We start from the raw sequence: 19,270 nt of genomic DNA, 5'->3' as shown, positions 1-19,270 counted from the left end.
GTGCCTTGCGAAAGTATTCGGCCCCCTTGAACTTTGCGACCTATTGCCACATTTCAGGCTTCAAACATAAAGATATAAAACTGTATTTTTTTTGTGAAGAATCAACAACAAGTGGGACACAATCATGAAGTGGAATGACATTTATTGGATATTTCAATTTTTTTTAACAAATCAAAAACTGAAAAATTGGGCGTGCAAAATTATTCAGCCCCTTTACTTTCAGTGCAGCAAACTCTCTCCAGAAGTTCAGTGAGGATCTCTGAATGATCCAATGTTGACCTAAATGACTAATGATGATAAACACAATCCACCTGTGTGTAATCAAGTCTCCGCATAAATGTACCTGCACTGTGATAGTCTCAGAGGTCCGTTAAAAGCGCAGAGAGCATCATGAAGAACAAGGAACACACCAGGCAGGTCCGAGATACTGTTGTGAAGAAGTTTAAAGCTGGATTTGGATACAAAAAGATTTCCCAAGCCTTAAACATCCCAAGGAGCACTGTGCAAGCGATAATATTGAAATGGAAGGAGTATCAGACCACTGCAAATCTACCAAGACCTGGCCGTCCCTCTAAACTTTCAGCTCATACAAGGAGAAGACTGATCAGAGATGCAGCCAAGAGGCCCATGATAACTCTGGATGAACTGCAGAGATCTACAGCTGAGGTGGGAGACTCTGTCCATAGGACAACAATCAGTCGTCGTATATTGCACAAATCTGGCCTTTATGGAAGAGTGGCAAGAAGAAAGCCATTTCTTAAAGATATCCATAAAAAGTGTCGTTTAAAGTTTGCCACAAGCCACCTGGGAGACACACCAAATATGTGGAAGAAGGTGCTCTGGTCAGATGAAACCAAAATTGAACTTTTTGGCAACAATGCAAAACGTTATGTTTGGCGTAAAAGCAACACAGCTGAACACACCATCCCCACTGTCAAACATGGTGGTGGCAGCATCATGGTTTGGGCCTGCTTTTCTTCAGCAGGGACAGGGAAGATGGTTAAAATTGATGGGAAGATGGATGGAGCCAAATACAGGACCATTCTGTAAGAAAACCTGATGGAGTCTGCAAAAGACCTGAGACTGGGACGGAGATTTGTCTTCCAACAAGACAATGATCCAAAACATAAAGCAAAATCTACAATGGAATGGTTCAAAAATAAACATATCCAGGTGTTAGAATGGCCAAGTCAAAGTCCAGACCTGTATCCAATCGAGAATCTGTGGAAAGAACTGAAAACTGCTGTTCACAAATGCTCTCCATCCAACCTCACTGAGCTCGAGCTGTTTTGCAAGGAAGAATGGGAAAAAAATGTAGTCTCTCGATGTGCAAAACTGATAGAGACATACCCCAAGCGACTTACAGCTGTAATCGCAGCAAAAGGTGGCGCTACAAAGTATTAACTTAAGGGGGCTGATTAATTTTGCACGCCCAATTTTTCAGTTTTTGATTTGTTAAAAAAGTTTGAAATATCCAATAAATGTTGTTCCACTTCATGATTATGTCCCACTTGTTGTTGATTCTTCACAAAAAAATAGTTTCATATCTTTATGTTTGAAGCCTGACATGTGGCAAAAGGTCACAAAGTTCAAGGGGGCCGAATACTTTCGCAAGGCACTGTATGTATGGTGACAAACAGATCTGTAGAGCTAACAGAGGTTATTCCTCATCTGCTCAAGTCCATTATTCAAACTAATAAATCTGAACTATTCATTTTTTGAATACTTACTATATTTGTATTGGCCTTTATTCGATACATTAATATACATATAAAGGTGTTGTCCAGTATGCTACAGAAGGTGCCAGTATGAGGCAACAATGATTAGCAGAACCATATCCACTCAAGCTGACGTTTGTATTTGCAGGGAGATGGCTCTATCCTGAAAAGGTTTAGCTTGTCCACTCGCCGCAGCTCCACATCCATGAGCTCTGGAGTCTTGAGTTCATCCTACCTAACCTCACACACCCTAGACGGTGATTTCTGACATGTTTGCATTGGTGTCTGTCAAATCTTTCATTAGCACACCAACCATATGACTATTGGATATTATTTCTAGACTGTCAACAAATCCATAAAAAATGTATAATCGATGTTTGGGAATTATAAACAATTGGAAGTGTTTAACTTCATTCCATCCATAAATTGACAGAAGAATGACTATTAGAAATGTTTTTATATCCTTTGAAAATCCCCAGTTCCATAGACATCTCAAGCCTTGCTGTTACAAATAAAATAAACTGAAAATAAAAAGGTATCAGTTTTGCAAATGCAAACTTTATTTTGGTTAGGGGGGAATGTTAGTGCAAAGCATAGTTCAAGGATAGGTAAGCTGGAATAACACAACCACTGCCATTCATCTCACACTTCCACTTATGTGGAGCAAAAACACTCACCAGCACCATTAACATCACAGTCCCACATTCTGTTCCTATAACTGTCTAGAGGGCAGCAGACCACTATTTTGTCACAACCTTAAAATAGCATGATTCTTTAAAACTAATACAAACCAAGATGGCTAAAGAATGTTAGCATCCAAAATGGCACACGACTTTCGAAACAGTGCACCACTTTTGACTATGACCCTAGGTCAAGTCGTACAGTAGTGAATAGGATGCCATTTCAGACATAGAATGTAACTAGGCTTTGGGCCATGGTGATTATGGTTGAGGGGAAGGCTTGGTGAGTTTGGTCAGTGATTCAGCAGCAGCCGTTCAGACTCCCAACATTGTCTGGAATCATTGTGGTATGTAAACGCGGACGCCTGTCCAGTATCAGTAGTTACAGTTAGAAGCTTGGTCACCCCCAAAATGGATAGATGTGTACCACTGTGTAGTGTGCACAAGTATCTAGGCTTTACACCCTTTCTCTCACACACACCCACACATACTATTTCATATGAAATGTCTCCGCTGGGCTTAATATTAGAAAGTGTAACTGTAAACCTGACGTTCTCGGGCTGTAACATGGCTGTACAACATTATAGAATAAGTAAATCAGGTCAAATGGAACAACAGGTACATCGCTTGGTTCACTGCAGCAACAGTTGGTCCATTTCCACTACACAGATTTACAATCTCGCATTTCAAAAATCCATGACAACACATTATAAATAGGAACCTTTATTCCAATAGTACAACCCATACATCATTACTATACATACACACACACACACACACACTCTTGTGTGTTCAGATTAGAATTCAATAGCAGCTTCAAGGGCCAGGCACATCAGGAACACAACAGTAGTAAGAGCCAAACAGAATCTAGCTACTGCCCTCAAGGGAAGAAAGCTCAATCCATAACATTAAAGGTGCTACACAGAACATCTCCCCTATGTGGAAGCTAGGAGAATTGCAACAGCACTAGGCTGCATTCAAAACAAATGTACCATCTCCCCCACAACATGGAGACACACGCTTGAGCCTTTTACTTTCGGTTTTGGTCCACCAGCTTTAAACAGCTGTAAAAAAATGTTTTGTTATTAAAAAGATATTTCACAGCAATTTAGAAGGTACAATGATTCCCTCCACTATTCAGTGCTTGTTTTTCTCACAAACTGAAAATGAGCAGTGTAGAATTTTAGCAACCAGGAAATTAGAGATATTTTTACATTGGCTGCTTGACCCGATTTCCACACAAGCAAAGTCAAAACAGCTTTCCCATTTTGACAGATGCCGCTCTGGCGGGAGAAATCAATAGGTGTTTATAACAGCACTGGCGGTCAGGTAAGTAATACTGTGAACCACGTATCATTCCCCCAGTACTGCAGATATATTATGGCAATTTTCTGAATGACAATGCTTTTTTTTTTTGAAAAAAAAAAAAGGTGTAGCGCCTTTAAGGCTACATAACCTCTATTAATCAAATTACCTCTATGACTTAACCTTTCCATCGCTTACTGAATGCAGCTAGTTGTGAGACATCAGTTTGCATTGTTTTGTGTCTGATCATATGCGTTACCTATGGCACCCGTGTGGAAAAACCTATGGCTTCAGGATGCAGTGTTCAAATAAATAAATTAGCTAAGAACTAAATTAGTGTAAGGGCATTTGTCACGTAGAAACAACGAAAGAAACGTACTCCAAAGACCATAGTTACAGCCCAGTGCCACACACCTATGAAACTCTGCTTAACACTATTCATGCTTATTATCCTTTAAATGGAGGACTTTTACTTAGCAATTTAACAATGGCCTTAAATGAAAACATATGCAGAAACAATTTTCGATATAGGATGCGACACCACGCACTGTTTACGGAAATCCGGCATGGTGTAAAAAGTCAACATTTAAGGTAGAAGGTAACTAATATAACATTTAAGGCTTTTTTCCCCAAGAGTTATTAGGGAGGAGGAAAGAGTAAGCCAAATTAAACTGAGGAAAAACACAGCATGCTAGACCCATAGAAATATCATTACTTAGACGTAATTATATTTCTATGGCTAGACCCATCTACAAGCATGAGGAGGTAACCTGCATATAAAATAACTGGACTGAACCTCGGTTCCCCTTTCTAGGTAGTAGAGAGACAATACAGTTGGGGTTAGGCTAGCAAGTGAAGGAAAAGAGGTATCCCAATAAGCAAGCTAGATCTGTTTTCTGAAGCGAACCAGCTTCTGTTAGCGTCACATTCAAGCTCAGTCTTTAGCCGTACTACGACAGTAACGACACTAATTCTAGCAGGCTTGTAACTGCACGTTGCACATGGCTAGTCGAATGCCATACTTTTCATTAAGACTCAGTTGACAAAAGTTAGCTCGCTAACTCTTCAAACCTGCTTCGTAGGATACCCCTCAGCTTACCAGAACCCCCAGACAGGTAAAGATCCACAAGGAATCCATTCACTTGTTTACAGTAGTATAGTGGTGAAACAAATAAATATTTTAACCCTCCGGTATGTTCGGTTGTACTTGCAAGTGATCAATTTGGTCTAAGCAAACACAGACAATTCCTTTCAAGATCAGGGGATTGATCCTACTGGGTTCACATTATTCAAAAGACAATGTTTTTCCCAAAGGGAGGTTTTGTTCCTTTTGTAAATGTTTAGCATGACATTTCGATTCTCTAAGTCCTCATACTGAAAGCGTCACTGGAGAAATTCAAGTAGAGACAATTTAACTTAAGTAACAGAACAAGGTAGGGATAAAAAAAAACCAACTAAAAACGACTTCAAAAGTACTCTGTTAAGGTCTTATCACACACAAGAGGACAGGACAAAATGGGGAGAGATTGAAGTAAGAATATACTCAGACATGAACCTGATTCATATTAGCATACAAAAATACCCATTCAAATGTAAACATAGGCCAGGAAATAACACCCCATTTTCAGCCGCTGCCACTAATGTTGTAAAAGGGCGTGGTTGGTTCCATGACAACCTGGGGATAACTATGGTAATTATTATGTGGAAAGGAAGTAGCTCTACTAGGTTCTCTACTTAGTCCTAGATAACAATAGAGTATTCCAGAAAATACTACAAGAAGCAGATGTCCATGTTGTGGTATGAGTAAGTATTCTTCATCATTAGAATAACAATCAAAAACCCTTCATCTGGCACTAAGGTTTAACAGATACCTTTAAGGGCTAAGGACCTACTTTTAAAACACATAAGTCAGTGATTAAACATTGAGAGCAGGAGCAACCGACTAGGGAGAACATTCAATTGATCACTTGCAAGAACTCTACAACATGTGGACACCTGATTATAATCTTGAATCATTCACCAACCATGACACACAACTGGTGAGGTGAAGACTGCTATCTATCTATAGCCTGGGTGATGAGCGGGGATATTTCTACCGTTGCCTAACTCTGGGCCCTGGGCTAGAGCTCTACTCATGGGAGGCCTGTGCATCTTCCCCATGGCACCTGGGTTATGCTGGAATGCCTGGAAATCCCCAGCCAGGTAATCAGACACGTTCTGCTTCATCAGCTTGGTCTGACCCGAACCTGGGAACCCGGGTCTGGCTCCTGGTCGGTACTGTGATCCTGGTGTGCTGCAGTCTATGGAGGCCCCTGACGGGCCCCCCTGGAAGGCCAAATCCAGAGGGCCAAGACCATCACTTTTGCCTGCTTGTAGGACACTGCCCCATGGAGCCTGCAGGTAGCACCCGTTGGTGTAGCTGGGCATGGTGCCACCCGGTGGGCCGGTTACGGAGGACGAGGGGGTTGTCTTGTCTGATGGGTGTTTAAGGTAGAAAGCTTCTGGCTGCGAGGCCAGCAGCACGTGGGGATAGTTGAGGGTCTTGGCAGGGAAGACAGGCCCAGAGGGGATTTCTCTCCTGGGGTTCTTGCTGGGGTTGGTTCCCTCGGGCAGGTGCTGCATGTGAGCCAGCTGGTGCTGGTTCCAGGAGTGTTGCTGTTGGAGTTGCTGCTGTTGGAGTTGCTGCTGTAACTGATGTTGTAGCTGTTGCTGCTGGTGAACCTGTTGGAGCTGCTGTACCTGATTATGTTGTTGTTGCTGGTGAACCTGTTGTAACTGCTGTAATTGCTGCTGCTGTAACTGCTGCTTTATGTCAGTGTGGAAAGCAGGTGGCAACCTGTTCATGACAGCTATGTTGGGCTGTAGGCCACCAGCAGGGCCCTGGGACTCTTCAGGGGCCTTCTCTGTGGGGCCCAGCAGGCAGGAGGGAAGGAGGTCCAGATTGTGGGGTGTGTTGACCCTGGAGCTGGCATTGATGAGAAGGTTACGGCTGATGGGGCTGGGGTTGGCAATCTGGCCCTCACACACCGAGGTGGCACCCATTCCGGCCCGAGCCTGACAGAACTGGTTGATCTGGTGCACGATGCTACTCAGGTCTGTGCCCGGCCGGTTGTGGTGCAGGCAGGCCGCCATGGATAGCGGGATGGTGGAGGTAGATACAGTTACGTTTGGCGGGACGTCTGCGTCTGGCAGCTTCCTGGGGCCATAGGGGGGGCCTGGCTGGGGCTGCAGGGCAGAGTGAGGGCCAGGGCCGGCACCGGAGGCCTGGGGGAACTGCTGAGATGGGGGGAGGCCCTGGGAATGTTGCAGACTGGGTGGAGGCTGGGACTGGGCTACGTCAGGCTGGTGCCGGATGCCCTGGGGGAGAGGCTGTGACAGGCTCTGGGGGTGCTGCATGCCCTGGGAATGTTGCAGACTAGGTGGAGGCTGGGCCTGGGCTAAGTCAGGCAGGTGCCGGAGACCTTGAGCCTGAGCCACAGCCTGCTGTACTAAAGCTTGTTGAGGAAGAGTCTGGTGCTGCAGCGTCTGAGGATGAAAAAGATGCTGCTGCTGTAAGGTTTGTGGCCGAGTCTGATCTTGCTGTCGTAAAGTCTGCGTGTGAGGCAAACTTTGCTGCCGCTGGATATTCTGGGGGTGCGCCAGATTCTGCTGTTGCTGCTGTACAGTTTGCAGCTGGGACAAGCTTGGTTGCCGCTGTAAAGTTTGAGGGTGGGCCATGTTTTGTTGCTGTAAAGTTTTAGGTTGAGGAATATGTGGCTGTGAAGTCACACGATGAGCCATGTTGTGCTGCTGTACAGCATGCTGTGGATGTGGGTGGGGGAGGCCCTGTTTCTGGTTCAATGCCTGGTGTTGGGTTTGGGACATGCCCTGGAGGTGGGGGACAGGCTCGGGGAGATTTAAAGAGCTTTGAGTGACGTGCGACCCGCTGTGGAGGTTCATGGCTGCTTTGGGAAGCAGATGGGCTTGGCTGCCGTCTGTGTCTTTGAGGGTGCTTTTCCCGGTCGAAGTGCGGAGGACGGCTAGGAGGCCCGCTCTGGTGCTGCTGACCTGAGACTGGTAGGGGCTGTGGCGCTGGCTGGACGTGTCCAACCCGTTCACTGTGCGGCGGATGTGCTTTCTCTGAGGTACTTTGACACTGTTGGGGAAGATCTTTATGGTCAGAGGCTTGTTGGCGACTTTCTTAGCAAAGGCATCTAATTCTGCTGGGGTTGGATAGTTGGCAGATCTCATCTTCTGTGTAGTGTCCCCTAGGATGGAAAGAAGGACAGAGAGAGACAGAACAAGGAATTTTTGCATAACCAACGTTTCTTCATTCAACTAGTGACTGGAAAGGATTTACAACTCATTAAGTGGAAATATGAATAGGAAACTTATTTTAGATTTCTATGAAACTATAGTATTCAATTCTATCAGATAAAAACACTTACATTGCTGAAGTCCAGTGTTCATCTGCGTGTGGGAGAGAAATCGGGTTGTAGGGTCACCTGATGATGCTGGCAGACAGGCCAGCATGTCACACTTCCACTAATGCAACATGGGAAACACTCTCCTCACCATGCTGAGAGAGAGACGCCACATTGACCATGTAAAATGACTCCGCCATAAGGCTATTTATTTCCTGTACATTGTAACCTTTCTAAAATGGCAGTCAGTTGGTAATCAGCCCGCATTTGTGCCTCAGCCTTTTACAGCAAACACCCTGCCTGCTGCTAGACAGACAGAGCAGGGGGCTTAAGATGGAGACGCCTTTTCTCCTTTCCTAGGGCACAGCAGGACATACTGCATGATGGCTACTGGCTAGAGAACCTCAAGCTGGCTCCACCAATCTGTGTCTGCATTCCAAATTACACCCTGTATAGTGTACTACTACTGACCAGGGACCATAGAGTGGTGAGGAGGAAGAGGAGCTCCACAGACCCTTAGCCTCCAGAAGTAATTTAGCCATTGCGATGTGTAGAGTTGATATTTTTTTAAGTTTTCTTGAGTCAATTAACTCGACATTATTAATGAGTAATCCAGTAAAGTCAGTTGAAAAAAGGTTAAGGGTACAAGACCGTGTACATATGGAAAAATCCCTACATATCCCATCAAGCCAAGCGGGGAGAAGCTGCCTGTTGTCACAGTTCCAAGACCAGTCAGATACTTCCAGCTAACCCTATGCAAATGAAGATGGTGGATCTCAAAACTGAACTTGGATCAGAGTTAAGTAGCAATGATATCTTACGCCAACTGTCGTCTTACGGCATATCTTGAAACGGTCATGACGTTGCAACAAAATACAATTTAAGTTTCTTTCCAGCAAATGACTTAGTTACATGATTGTACAACTAGCAAAGGAGTTTTGAAGTTGAGAGTACAGTATATGAAGTTTGGTAATGAGGTTGAAAACTAGCATAGTTCAGTTAGCCAGCTGGTTTAAATCAAATTTTATTGGTCATAAAGACATATTTAGATGTTATTGCGGGTGTACCGAAATGCTTGTTTAGCCAGGGAAAATGAGCTCAGGTCTAGTGCTTATGTGCAGCTCAGTTGGTAGAGCATGGCACTTGCAACCCCAGGGTTGTGGGTTCAATTCCTATTTTTATTTGTCTAACCAAGTCAGTTAAGAACAAATTTTTACTAACAATGACTGCCTACACCGGCCAATCCCTAATGATGCTGGGCCAATAGTGGGGGACCAGTATGAAAATGTATGCACTCAATACTGTAAGTCTATCCGGATCAGAGTCTGCTAAATGACTAATGTAAATGCTTTACAATACTAAGCGATGCAGGACAGCTGTGTTTAAAGTATGTAATGGTGCTTTAACGTCACACAGAACACCTTTCAGTTCTGGAACAAAGCTAAATGTCAGAACCCAGAAGTCCCAATGACTCAAGAATGCAAAGTCTTACACTGTAGCTGATTAGTGTCCAGCTGACCAGTTCTTGAAAAGGATGGAGCTACTAGTTACAATAAATATACTCAGACAGTCTGATGACTACTAGGTCTACCATAAATGTTATTGCATCATTGCGTAAATATCAATAAGTCATTTAACGTTGGCTCTGGCCTGGGTAGGGTTTTTCTGATCTAGAATGCGAGGACATTAATATAACTAGTTATGAACAAAGACCTTAAATACAAACTAGCTGGTGTCATCGTTGAGTAGCATTGTCGTCTAGTAGTCAATAGACCACTTCAAATGTAAATGAGCGCTAACTATTTGGCTACACAATATTAGCGTGCCAAAAAGTACTTATTTTTTTCCCAAACAAACTACACAACACAGGCATTGTAGTTCTAATCAGTAACGTTGCTTAGGCTAACGTACTGTTTACACGAGATGTTAACCATTAAGTTAGTCAGTTGATAAAGAAGCAAGCAATATAGCGAGCGAACAAGCTAGTGTTAAATACCTCGAGTCATAGCACCACAAAGCATTGAACACTTCTTTGTGCTGCTAGCGATCAGCTAGGTTAACTAGCTAACGTTAGCCAGCTATCATAACCGGCGTCTGATAGCTACTGAAGTAAACATTTTTCAAAAGGAAACGCTGGAAAGTCATAATACGCAAAATACATACTCCCCCGCGAAATCAAGAGAAAGCTATTTGAGAAAACATTCTTGCGAGATGATCGAACATCGATATTTTGGTTATGATGTTAGCTCACCGATGCTTTTTCTGCTGCTTGCTTTCTGCAACAGAAACTTTGAGAAGGCATGCGCATTAGGTACCCGGAGTTCTAGGACCTTTATTCGGTATATTTTAGGTGTGCATACTGAATACCTGACTAATATTCCTTGGTGATCTGACAAGAGATGGAAGTGCTGAGATTCTTCATGCAAGAGGTTTTAAAGACGATTTATGATAAGGATTGATTGAATGAATGACAGGCCTTGGCTCAAGTTAGTCTTTCTAGAATGCAATACTTTACTAACTGGTTTTACATGCCATGAATGTGTCAGCTAGCTTTGATCATACTGTTCACCCCAGACCATATATCAATATCTATGATGTACACCCACCCTGTTGTCTACTGAATTATTACATTGCCATTAGAAAAACAGCACAACTATTTGTTGTAATTTTATTACAATGACAGATGAAGACAAATATGGTAATTGTATATAATGTTACAGATGAATAACATTCACACATATGTAGGATCACTTGTGTCCTGTTGAGAAAAAATATCTACATTACCACAAAACTGGTGGCATAAGTACATGCACTGTGAATGATTATCTCTACATTTGACACAACAGTAAAGTGATGATTTTCACACAAAAATGACAAAAGCACATTTCCAAATTACCTCTGGATCAAACATACAATATCTTCAGTGGTTTGTCTACAAATTGTATGCTTAGCCAGAACAATGCATTTGGACATGAAGCCACAATGCAACTCAAAAATCTAAATTACAGCTGCTACACAACTGACACATTTTCACAGTATTAGAAAAATAACACTGGCAATGAGTCAAATCAATGAGGGCAGCAAAAAATAAACATAACAGTTTCACAGTCCTTCATAGTAGTAACTTTCATTTGACTTATTACAAAGAATGTTACGATATGTCTGGGAGGGGGAAAGGACAACATTTTTCCAATTGAACATTGTTTGAAAAAGCACTGAGCAAGTTAGAATCTGTCTACTTACATGATAGCTGGACTTTTCCCATCTTGGTTTGCCATTTCCCATGATCTTATGTTAAATAGTGCAAGTCACCAAATCAGTGATGATGGCATCCACATATATTAAAAATGAACAATATCTGCCATTTCCCTATCCTTGTACAAAGGGCTACTCTCCACCTTGTTTAAGATTATAACGTAAATAGTGATACTAAACAAGAAGAATGTTAGTCTACCTCCACAAAAAAAGCCAATATAATCAGATTGTGATTATCCGTCTTGGAATGAGCTCAACAAACAGATCATAAACATGGAGGTAATGTGGAATGACAATAGTATAACAGCACATATACCCATTTTCACAATTATATTTCATTAAAAGCAAGATAAATTACTAAATACATTGAACAGGAGTGATATCTTTCTCTGACAAGTGTATGATATACAAAGTTATCTTTAGCAAAAATTACATTGTGCACAGAACCTGAAGGGCTGTCTTACATGGTTTAACATTGACATATTACTATATAAAACTGCAACCCCCCCCCCCCCCAAAGAATAAGTGTCTGTCAATGTTATAGTCAAGTCACACTAATCAAATTAAACATGAAATTAAGAATTCAACAGAATGAACAAACTCATTTCTTAAAACATATCCCAGCTCATGTTTTTTTTAATATATATATATATATATATATAAAAACTTGTGTATAATAAAAAATGATACGGTGCAATGACTAGTATTTGGCTATGAATAACACCATTTTACTTCTTCTTTGACTCAAAAACCCTTCAATATTTCACATACTGAACCTTCTCCAGGGCAAAGAGTTCTCTCAATAAATTACCCTGGATCATAGCATCCCACAAAGTTCATAATCTCTCCCTCAAACTTCAAGTCAATTCAGTACTTCAACTTACTTTGAGCCAAATCAGAAACATGCATCGTAGCCAAAGAAATAAAGGTCTGGCAATCAGGTTTCTGTGATTAGTAAAAAAAAAAAAAGCCATTATTGTTGCTATAAATTAAAGTGTTAGGAATAATGTACTAAACATATTTTTTACAACATACAACTAAATGAAAACACATGATTGCTTGTTGAGTGGGAAGAATTCCCAGTTTTGTAGTAGAAGCCTAAATAAATTTGAGGATAGTAAGCACCTTATTTTATGTAGCACTTCATACAACTTGTCACCTGATTGCGAAAACCCATAACTCATCATAAAGGATACAAATGAAATCAGTTAAATTAAAAGTTATATACATTAGAGTACAGTAACTTCCATAACCTATACAATAATCACGTGATAGCAGGAATGGATAATGACTCAGTAATCATGAAGTGTATAATTGGCAAGGTGAGTACACCTTTGGAAGAAAATCACTGAGGTTGCTCTTCTTAACAGCTAACTGTTCACTGAAATTACATGGTAAGGTAGAGACTAGAGAGGTATATAAGTTAAATAAAAAAAGGCTCAGTTCATGCTAAATGATAACAATGCATCCCGTGTGATCTACTGATTGTAAAAGGCTTCCATGATTAAAAAAGTAGTGAACTCGAAGATACAGAGTATATAAAGGAGCAGCAGTACATGCAGATATTCTGGTCCTGTAAAAATTAAGGCACCAGAGGTTAAAAAAAATTCACTTCATATAAAAAAATATATATACAGTGGGGAGAAGCATTATTTGATACACTGCAGATTTTGCAGGTTTCCCTACTTACAAAGCATGCAGAGGTCTGTAATTTTTTAAATCATAGGTACACTTCAACTGTGAGACGGAATCTAAAAAAACAATCCAGAAAATCCCATTGTATGATTTTTAGGTAATTAATTAGCATTTTATTGCATGACATAAGTATTTGATCACCTACCAACCAGTAAGAATTCCGGCTCTCACAGACCTGTTCTTTTTTTTTTTAGGAAGCCCTCCTGTTCTCCACTGTATTAACTGCACCTGTTTGAACTCGTTACCTGTATAAAAGACACCTGTCCACACACTCAATCAAACAGACTCCAACCTCTCCACAATGGCCAAGACCAGAGAGCTCTGCAAGGACATCAGGGATAAAATTGTAGACCTGCACAAGGCTGGGATGGGCTACAGGACAGAAAATAAATAGAGAATGAAAGAAGTTCAAGATGACGGTCAATCACCCTCGGTCTGGGGCTCCATGCAAGATCTCACCTCGTGGGGCATCAATGATCATGAGGAAGGTGAGGGATCAGCCCAGAACTACACGGCAGGACCTGGTCAATGACCTGAAGAGAGCTGGGTCCACAGTCTCAAAGAAAACCATTAGTAACACACTACGCCGCCATGGATTAAAATCCTGCAGCGCACGCAAGGTCCCACTGCTCAAGCCAGCGCATGTCCAGGCCCGTCTGAAGTTTGCCAATGACCATCTGGATGATCCAGAGGAAGAATGGGAGAAGGTCATGTGGTCTGATGAGAAAATAGAGCTTTTTGGTCAAAACTCCACTCGCCGTGTTTGGAGGAAGAAGAAGGATGAGTACAACCCCAAGAACACCATCCCAACCGTGAAGCATGGAGGTGGAAACATCATTCTTTGGGGATGCTTTTCTGCAAAGGGGACAGGACGACTACACCGTATTGAGGGGAGGATGGATGGGGCCATGTATTGCGAGATCCTGTTCAACAACCTCCTTCCCTCAGTAAGAGCATTGAAGATGGGTCGTGGCTGGGTCTTCCAGCATGACAACGACCCGAAACACACAGCTAGGGCAACTAAGGAGTGGCTCCGTAAGAAGCATCTCAAGGTCCTGGAGTGGCCTAGCCAGTCTCCAGACCGGAACCCAATAGAACATCTTTGGAGGGAGCTGAAAGTCCGTATTGCCCAGCGACAGCCCCAAAACCTGAAGGATCTGGAGAAGGTCTGTATGGAGGAGTGGGCCAAAATCCCTGCTGCAGTGTGTGCAAACCTGGTCAAGCACTACAGGAAACGTATGATCTCTGTAATTGCAAACAAAGTTTTCTGTACCAAATATTAAGTTCTGCTTTTCTGATGTATCAAATACTTATGTCATGCAATAAAATGCTAATGAATTACTTAACATTTTTTGTTTTAGATTACGTCTCTCACAGTCGAAGTGTACCTATGATAAAAATCTACATGCTTTGTAAGTAGGAAAACCTGCAAAATCGGCAGTGTATCAAATACTTGTTCTCCCCACTGTGTGTGTGTGTGTGTGTGTGTATATATATATATAATTTCAAGTGTATTGAAGGCAGTCTATGGGAGTGCATAAAACAGATATCGGAGTAGAAGGGAGAGATTGTTTTCAGGCCTGAGCATAGCTCATCTTCTGCAGTAGTGGGATCTGTTGAATAGAAAACAAAAATATTGTATTCTAAGGTTTAATTTCAATACTTCTTAAAAAATTGCATGTAGGCTGGAAAATCCAACAGCACCAATAGGATCCTATGCAACATATTAGCTAATTCATAGAATTACTAGAACAGACATTACCACTCTATTCAAGTCAACGTTCCATGATAGGTGGACCATCTGGCAGCAATAATGAGTGTAATTCTATTTCTATAGACACACTAATATATGTTTCACATACAATTTTCACCATAGACCACACCCCTAATTACCTTTGATAGGTCAATTCCAGTGAGGGCGTTGACGGACACTGGAAGTTCAGCCAGGAGGCGATTCACTTCCCCAGTCACACGGTTGCCCTTCCCGCTCAGGATGACTATCTCATTGGTCCTGGCCAGCGGTGCCGCCACCTTGGCTGCAATCTAGGAAGACACGGGCACATTGAGATGTTTTTTTATTTTATTGTGCTCACATCACAAGACACGTTTAAGGTATATGATGTAATATTACATCAACTGATGTAAACCTCTGGTTGAACAAATCACTTGTGAGTCACTTTAAAATGGTGTAATCTGCCACTTGTACTACCACCTCTAACACTGGCTGACAAAGATACTGTAGATAACTACTGGTGGGTTATGACTGATACTACTGTCCAGTCAAAAAGAAACAAACAAATACAAGTCATACACTGGCTTGTCATTATTACAGTGACGAGATTAACTGTTTATTACTGCTTTATTAATATCAAATGTGACTAGGTTTACCTGGGGGCATGATACTGAGTGTGTCTACCAATGTTGTGTTCAAGACTACCTAAAGCGAGACGGATTCAAGACCAAGACCGGAGCAAATCGAGTCAGAGCCAAGACCGAGACCGGGAGAGGGACAAGGGGTCCGAGACCGAGTCAAGACTGAGACCAGAAAAATGTCTAATTCAAAACCACCATTTGTCAAATCACCACCATAATAAGAGTTAAAAATGTCCAGTATTTCTGTGTTCATATTTCAGAACATATGGATTCTTTGGACATTCAGAATACTGAAAAAATGCATGCTGATGGAAAATATAGCGACTACAAATTATTATGGGCCTTCTACACCTTCAGAGAAGGGCTAAGAATGTATAGAATGATTATATAACTATCTTCAATGATGTTCTGATTTAATCTCTTCAGTTTTTGTTGGAAAGGGTTAACACTGAAGGGGGAAAAAATCCAATCAGTCTTTAACTTCACTGATCTCTAGGGAGCTAAATCTAGCTAGCTAAAAATCAGCCATTGGATAGGCTAAATAAAGGTGTCTGGGATTCAACTATATTGGAACAAAATTTGGAGTGACAGTGGAATCAACCAATCACATTTTGACTTAATGGGTAGGACTGTTTTTACAAAAACATATGGAAACTTCTGCCTTCTTGCAGGCTAACTGGTCACTGCTCAATAGTGAGCTGTAGTTTTCCCACGGTCTAGCTAGATGAAGTTTCTAAAACAGGTTGAATGATGTCTGTGAGTATAACAGAACTCATATGGCAGGCAAAAACCTGAGAAAAAATCTAACCAGGAAGTGGGAAATCTGAGGTTTGTAGTTTTTCAAGTCATTGTCTATCGAATATACAGTGTCTATGGGGTCATATTGCACTTCCTAGGGCTTTCACTAGATGTCAACAGTCTTTAGAACCATGTTTGAGGCTTCTACTGTGAAGGAGGGGGGAATGAGAGCTGATTGAGTCAGGTGTCTGGCAGAGTGCCATGAGCTCAGTCTCGCACACTCCCGTGAGAGTTAGCTGCATTCCATTGCATGTCCACAGACAAAGGAATTCTCTGGTTGAAACATTATTGAAGATGTATGATAAAAACATCCTAAAGATTGATTCTATACTTCGTTTTACATGTTTCTACGAACTGTAATATGACTTTTCGGCTGAACTTTCGCCTGGACTTGCCCGCGCCTCCTGAGTTTGGATTTGTGTGCTAAAAGCGCAAACAAAAAGGAGGTATTTGGACATAAATTATGGACTTTATCGAACAAAACAAACATTTATTGTGGAACTGGGATTCCTGGGAGTGCATTCTGATGAAGATCATCAAAGGTAAGTGAATATTTATAATGCTATTTCTGACTTCTGTTGACTCCACAACATGGCAGGTATCTGCATTGCTTGTTTTTGTGTCTGAGCGCCGTACTCAGATTATTGCATGGTTTGCTTTTTCCGTAAAGTTTTTTTGAAATCTGACATAGCGGTTGCATTAACTTTTTATGGCTGCAGGGGCAGTATTGAGTAGCTTGGATGAAAAGGTGTCCATTGTAAACGGCCAGCTCCTCAGTCTCAGTTGCTAATATATGCATATTATTATTATTATGGGATAGAAAGCACTCTGGAGTTTCTAAAACTGTTTGAATTATGTCTGTGAGTATAACAGAACTCATATTGCAGGCAAAAACCTGAGAAATTCCCCTTCCTGTTTGAATTTTTTCTGCGGGTGGCAGATTTTCAACCTAGCCCTCATTGAAATTACAGCGAGATATGGATGAGTTTTCACTTCCTACGCCTTCCACTAGATGTCAATAGTCAATAGAACTTTGTCTGATGACTAATGTGAAGGGGGGTCGAATGAGACAGGAAATAGTCACCACTGCCACGAGTTGACCATGCTTTCACTATGCGCGTTCACAAGGGAAGGACCTGCGTTCCACCGCTCATTTGAAGTCATTATAATTCTCCAGTTGGAACGTTATTCAAGATGTATGTAAACAACATTCTAAAGATTGATTCAGTACATCGTTTGACATGTTTCTACTGACTGTTACGGAACTTTTGGACATTTTGTCCCGTTATAGTGGACGCGCTTTGTGACTTTGGAATTGTTTACCAAACGCGCTAACCAAAGTAGCTAATTGGACATAACTAACGGACATTATTGAACAAATCAAGCATTTATTGTGGACCTGGGATTCCTAGGACTGCATTCTGATGAAGTTCATCAAAGGTAAGGAAACATTTATCATGTATTTTCTGGTTTCTGTTGACTCCAACATGGAGGCTAATTTTTCTATTGTTCTGAGCGCCGTCTCAGATTATTGCATGTGTTTATTTTTCCGTAATAAAAATAAAAACAATCTGACACAGCGGTTGCATTAAGGAGAGGTATATCTATAATTCCATGTGTATAACTTGTATTATCATCTACATTTATGATGAGTATTTCTGTTGAATGATGTGGCTATGCAAAATCACTGGATGTTTTTGGAACTAAGTGAATGGAATGCTCCAATGTAAACTCAGATTTTCTGATATAAATATGAACTTTATCAAACAAAACATGCATGTATTGTGTAACATGAAGTCCTATGAGTGTCATCTGATGAAGATTATCAAAGGTTAGTGATTCATTTTATCTCTATATGTGCTTTTTCTCTCTCTCTCTCTTTGGCTGGTAAAATTGGCTGTGTATTTTAGTGAGTTGTTGGTGAGCTAACATAATCGTTTGTGGTGCTTTCCCCATAAATCCTATTTGAAATCGGACACTGTGGTGGGATTAACAACAAGACTACCTTGAAAACGATATAAGATACATGTATGTTTGAGGAATTTTAATTATGAGATTTCTGTTCTTTTGAATATGGCATTGTATTATAACTGATTGTTGTTATATCGCTCCCGGTAACGGGATCTCAGCCATAAGAAGTTAAGGACAAGTTGATCTAAAATTCCATGCGTAACACTTGTATCTTTTAGCAATGTTTATTATGAGTACTTCTGTAAATTGATGTGGCTCTCTGCAAAATCACTGGATGCTTTGGAACTACTGAACATTACGCACCAATGTAAACTGAGATTTTTGGATATAAATATGAACTTTATCGAACAAAACATACATGTATTGTGTAACATGAAGTCCTATGAGTGTCATCTGATGAAGATCATCAAAGGTTAGTGATTAATTATATCTCTATTTCTGATTTTTGTGACTCCTCTCTTTGGCTGGAAAAATGGCTGTGTTTTTCTGTGACTAGGTGCTGACCTAACATAATCGTTTGGTGTGCTTTCGTCGTAAAGCCTTTTTGAAATCGGACACAGTGGCTGGATTTACAACAAGTTTATCTTTAAAATTGTGTAAAATAGTTGTATGCTAGAGGAATTTTAATTATGGGATTTCTGTGGGTTTTGAATTTGGCGCCCTGCAATTTCACTGGCTGTTGGTGAGGTGAGACGCTACCGTCCCACATATCCCAGAGAGGTTAACATCATGCTGTGTGTGACTGCTGTCTTTCCATCGTCCCTATGCAATGGTGTAGTGGTGCCTGGAGAAGTGGATATACTCTCAGGAAGGGGAACAACCATGTTTAAACCACATCAAGCTTATTGGGTGGGCCTGCCAGGGCTCCCCAGTGGGTGGGCCTCTGTCCACCCAGGCCCATCCATGTCTATGATGCAAACAGACACTCACTGTCCGAGACCGAGTCAAGACCGATCTGACACCAAGACAAGACAGAGATACTCAATATATGGTTTTGAGAATAGTCTTGAGTACTACAACACTGGTGTCTACAGTAAATCTACACATTACTACCTCAATATGAATACATCTG

The 19,270-nt window shown here is 41.4% G+C and overlaps 2 protein-coding genes across 3 annotated transcripts in view; both read right to left on the bottom strand.

Annotated features, from left to right (window-relative positions):
* Positions 1-3,105: 3,105 nt before the first annotated feature.
* On the bottom strand, positions 3,106-10,445 carry LOC110507734 (protein FAM222B). Of its 2 annotated transcripts, none has more exons than XM_021587938.3 (3): positions 10,358-10,445; positions 8,131-8,261; positions 3,106-7,950 (listed from the first exon to the last, which is right to left on the bottom strand). In XM_021587938.3, exons 2-3 carry the CDS (start codon positions 8,213-8,215, stop codon positions 5,762-5,764), a joined length of 2,274 nt encoding a protein of 757 aa, XP_021443613.3. In that variant the 5' UTR covers positions 8,216-8,261; positions 10,358-10,445; the 3' UTR covers positions 3,106-5,761. The 2 variants fall into 2 exon arrangements, with proteins under 2 accessions (XP_021443613.3, XP_021443614.3); XM_021587939.3 differs by having other exon boundaries at positions 10,103-10,404.
* A 315-nt stretch (positions 10,446-10,760) lies between these two features.
* Positions 10,761-19,270, bottom strand: part of LOC110507733 (flotillin-2) — a 39,710-nt gene continuing 31,200 nt past the window's right edge. Inside the window, exons 10-11 of the mRNA XM_021587936.3 lie at positions 14,950-15,099; positions 10,761-14,669 (exon numbers count right to left, since the gene is read on the bottom strand). Coding sequence (XP_021443611.2) covers positions 14,631-14,669; positions 14,950-15,099 — 189 coding nt within the window. The 3' untranslated portion in view covers positions 10,761-14,630. The remainder of the gene's footprint in view (positions 14,670-14,949; positions 15,100-19,270) is intronic.

The sequence above is a fragment of the Oncorhynchus mykiss genome, chromosome 27, assembly GCF_057628025.1.
Source record: "Oncorhynchus mykiss isolate SJ-2025 chromosome 27, ASM5762802v1, whole genome shotgun sequence".
Classification (NCBI taxonomy): domain Eukaryota; kingdom Metazoa; phylum Chordata; class Actinopteri; order Salmoniformes; family Salmonidae; genus Oncorhynchus; species Oncorhynchus mykiss.
The sequence above is the reverse complement of the archived record's forward strand: the minus strand, read 5'-3'. Positions and strand labels throughout refer to the sequence as shown.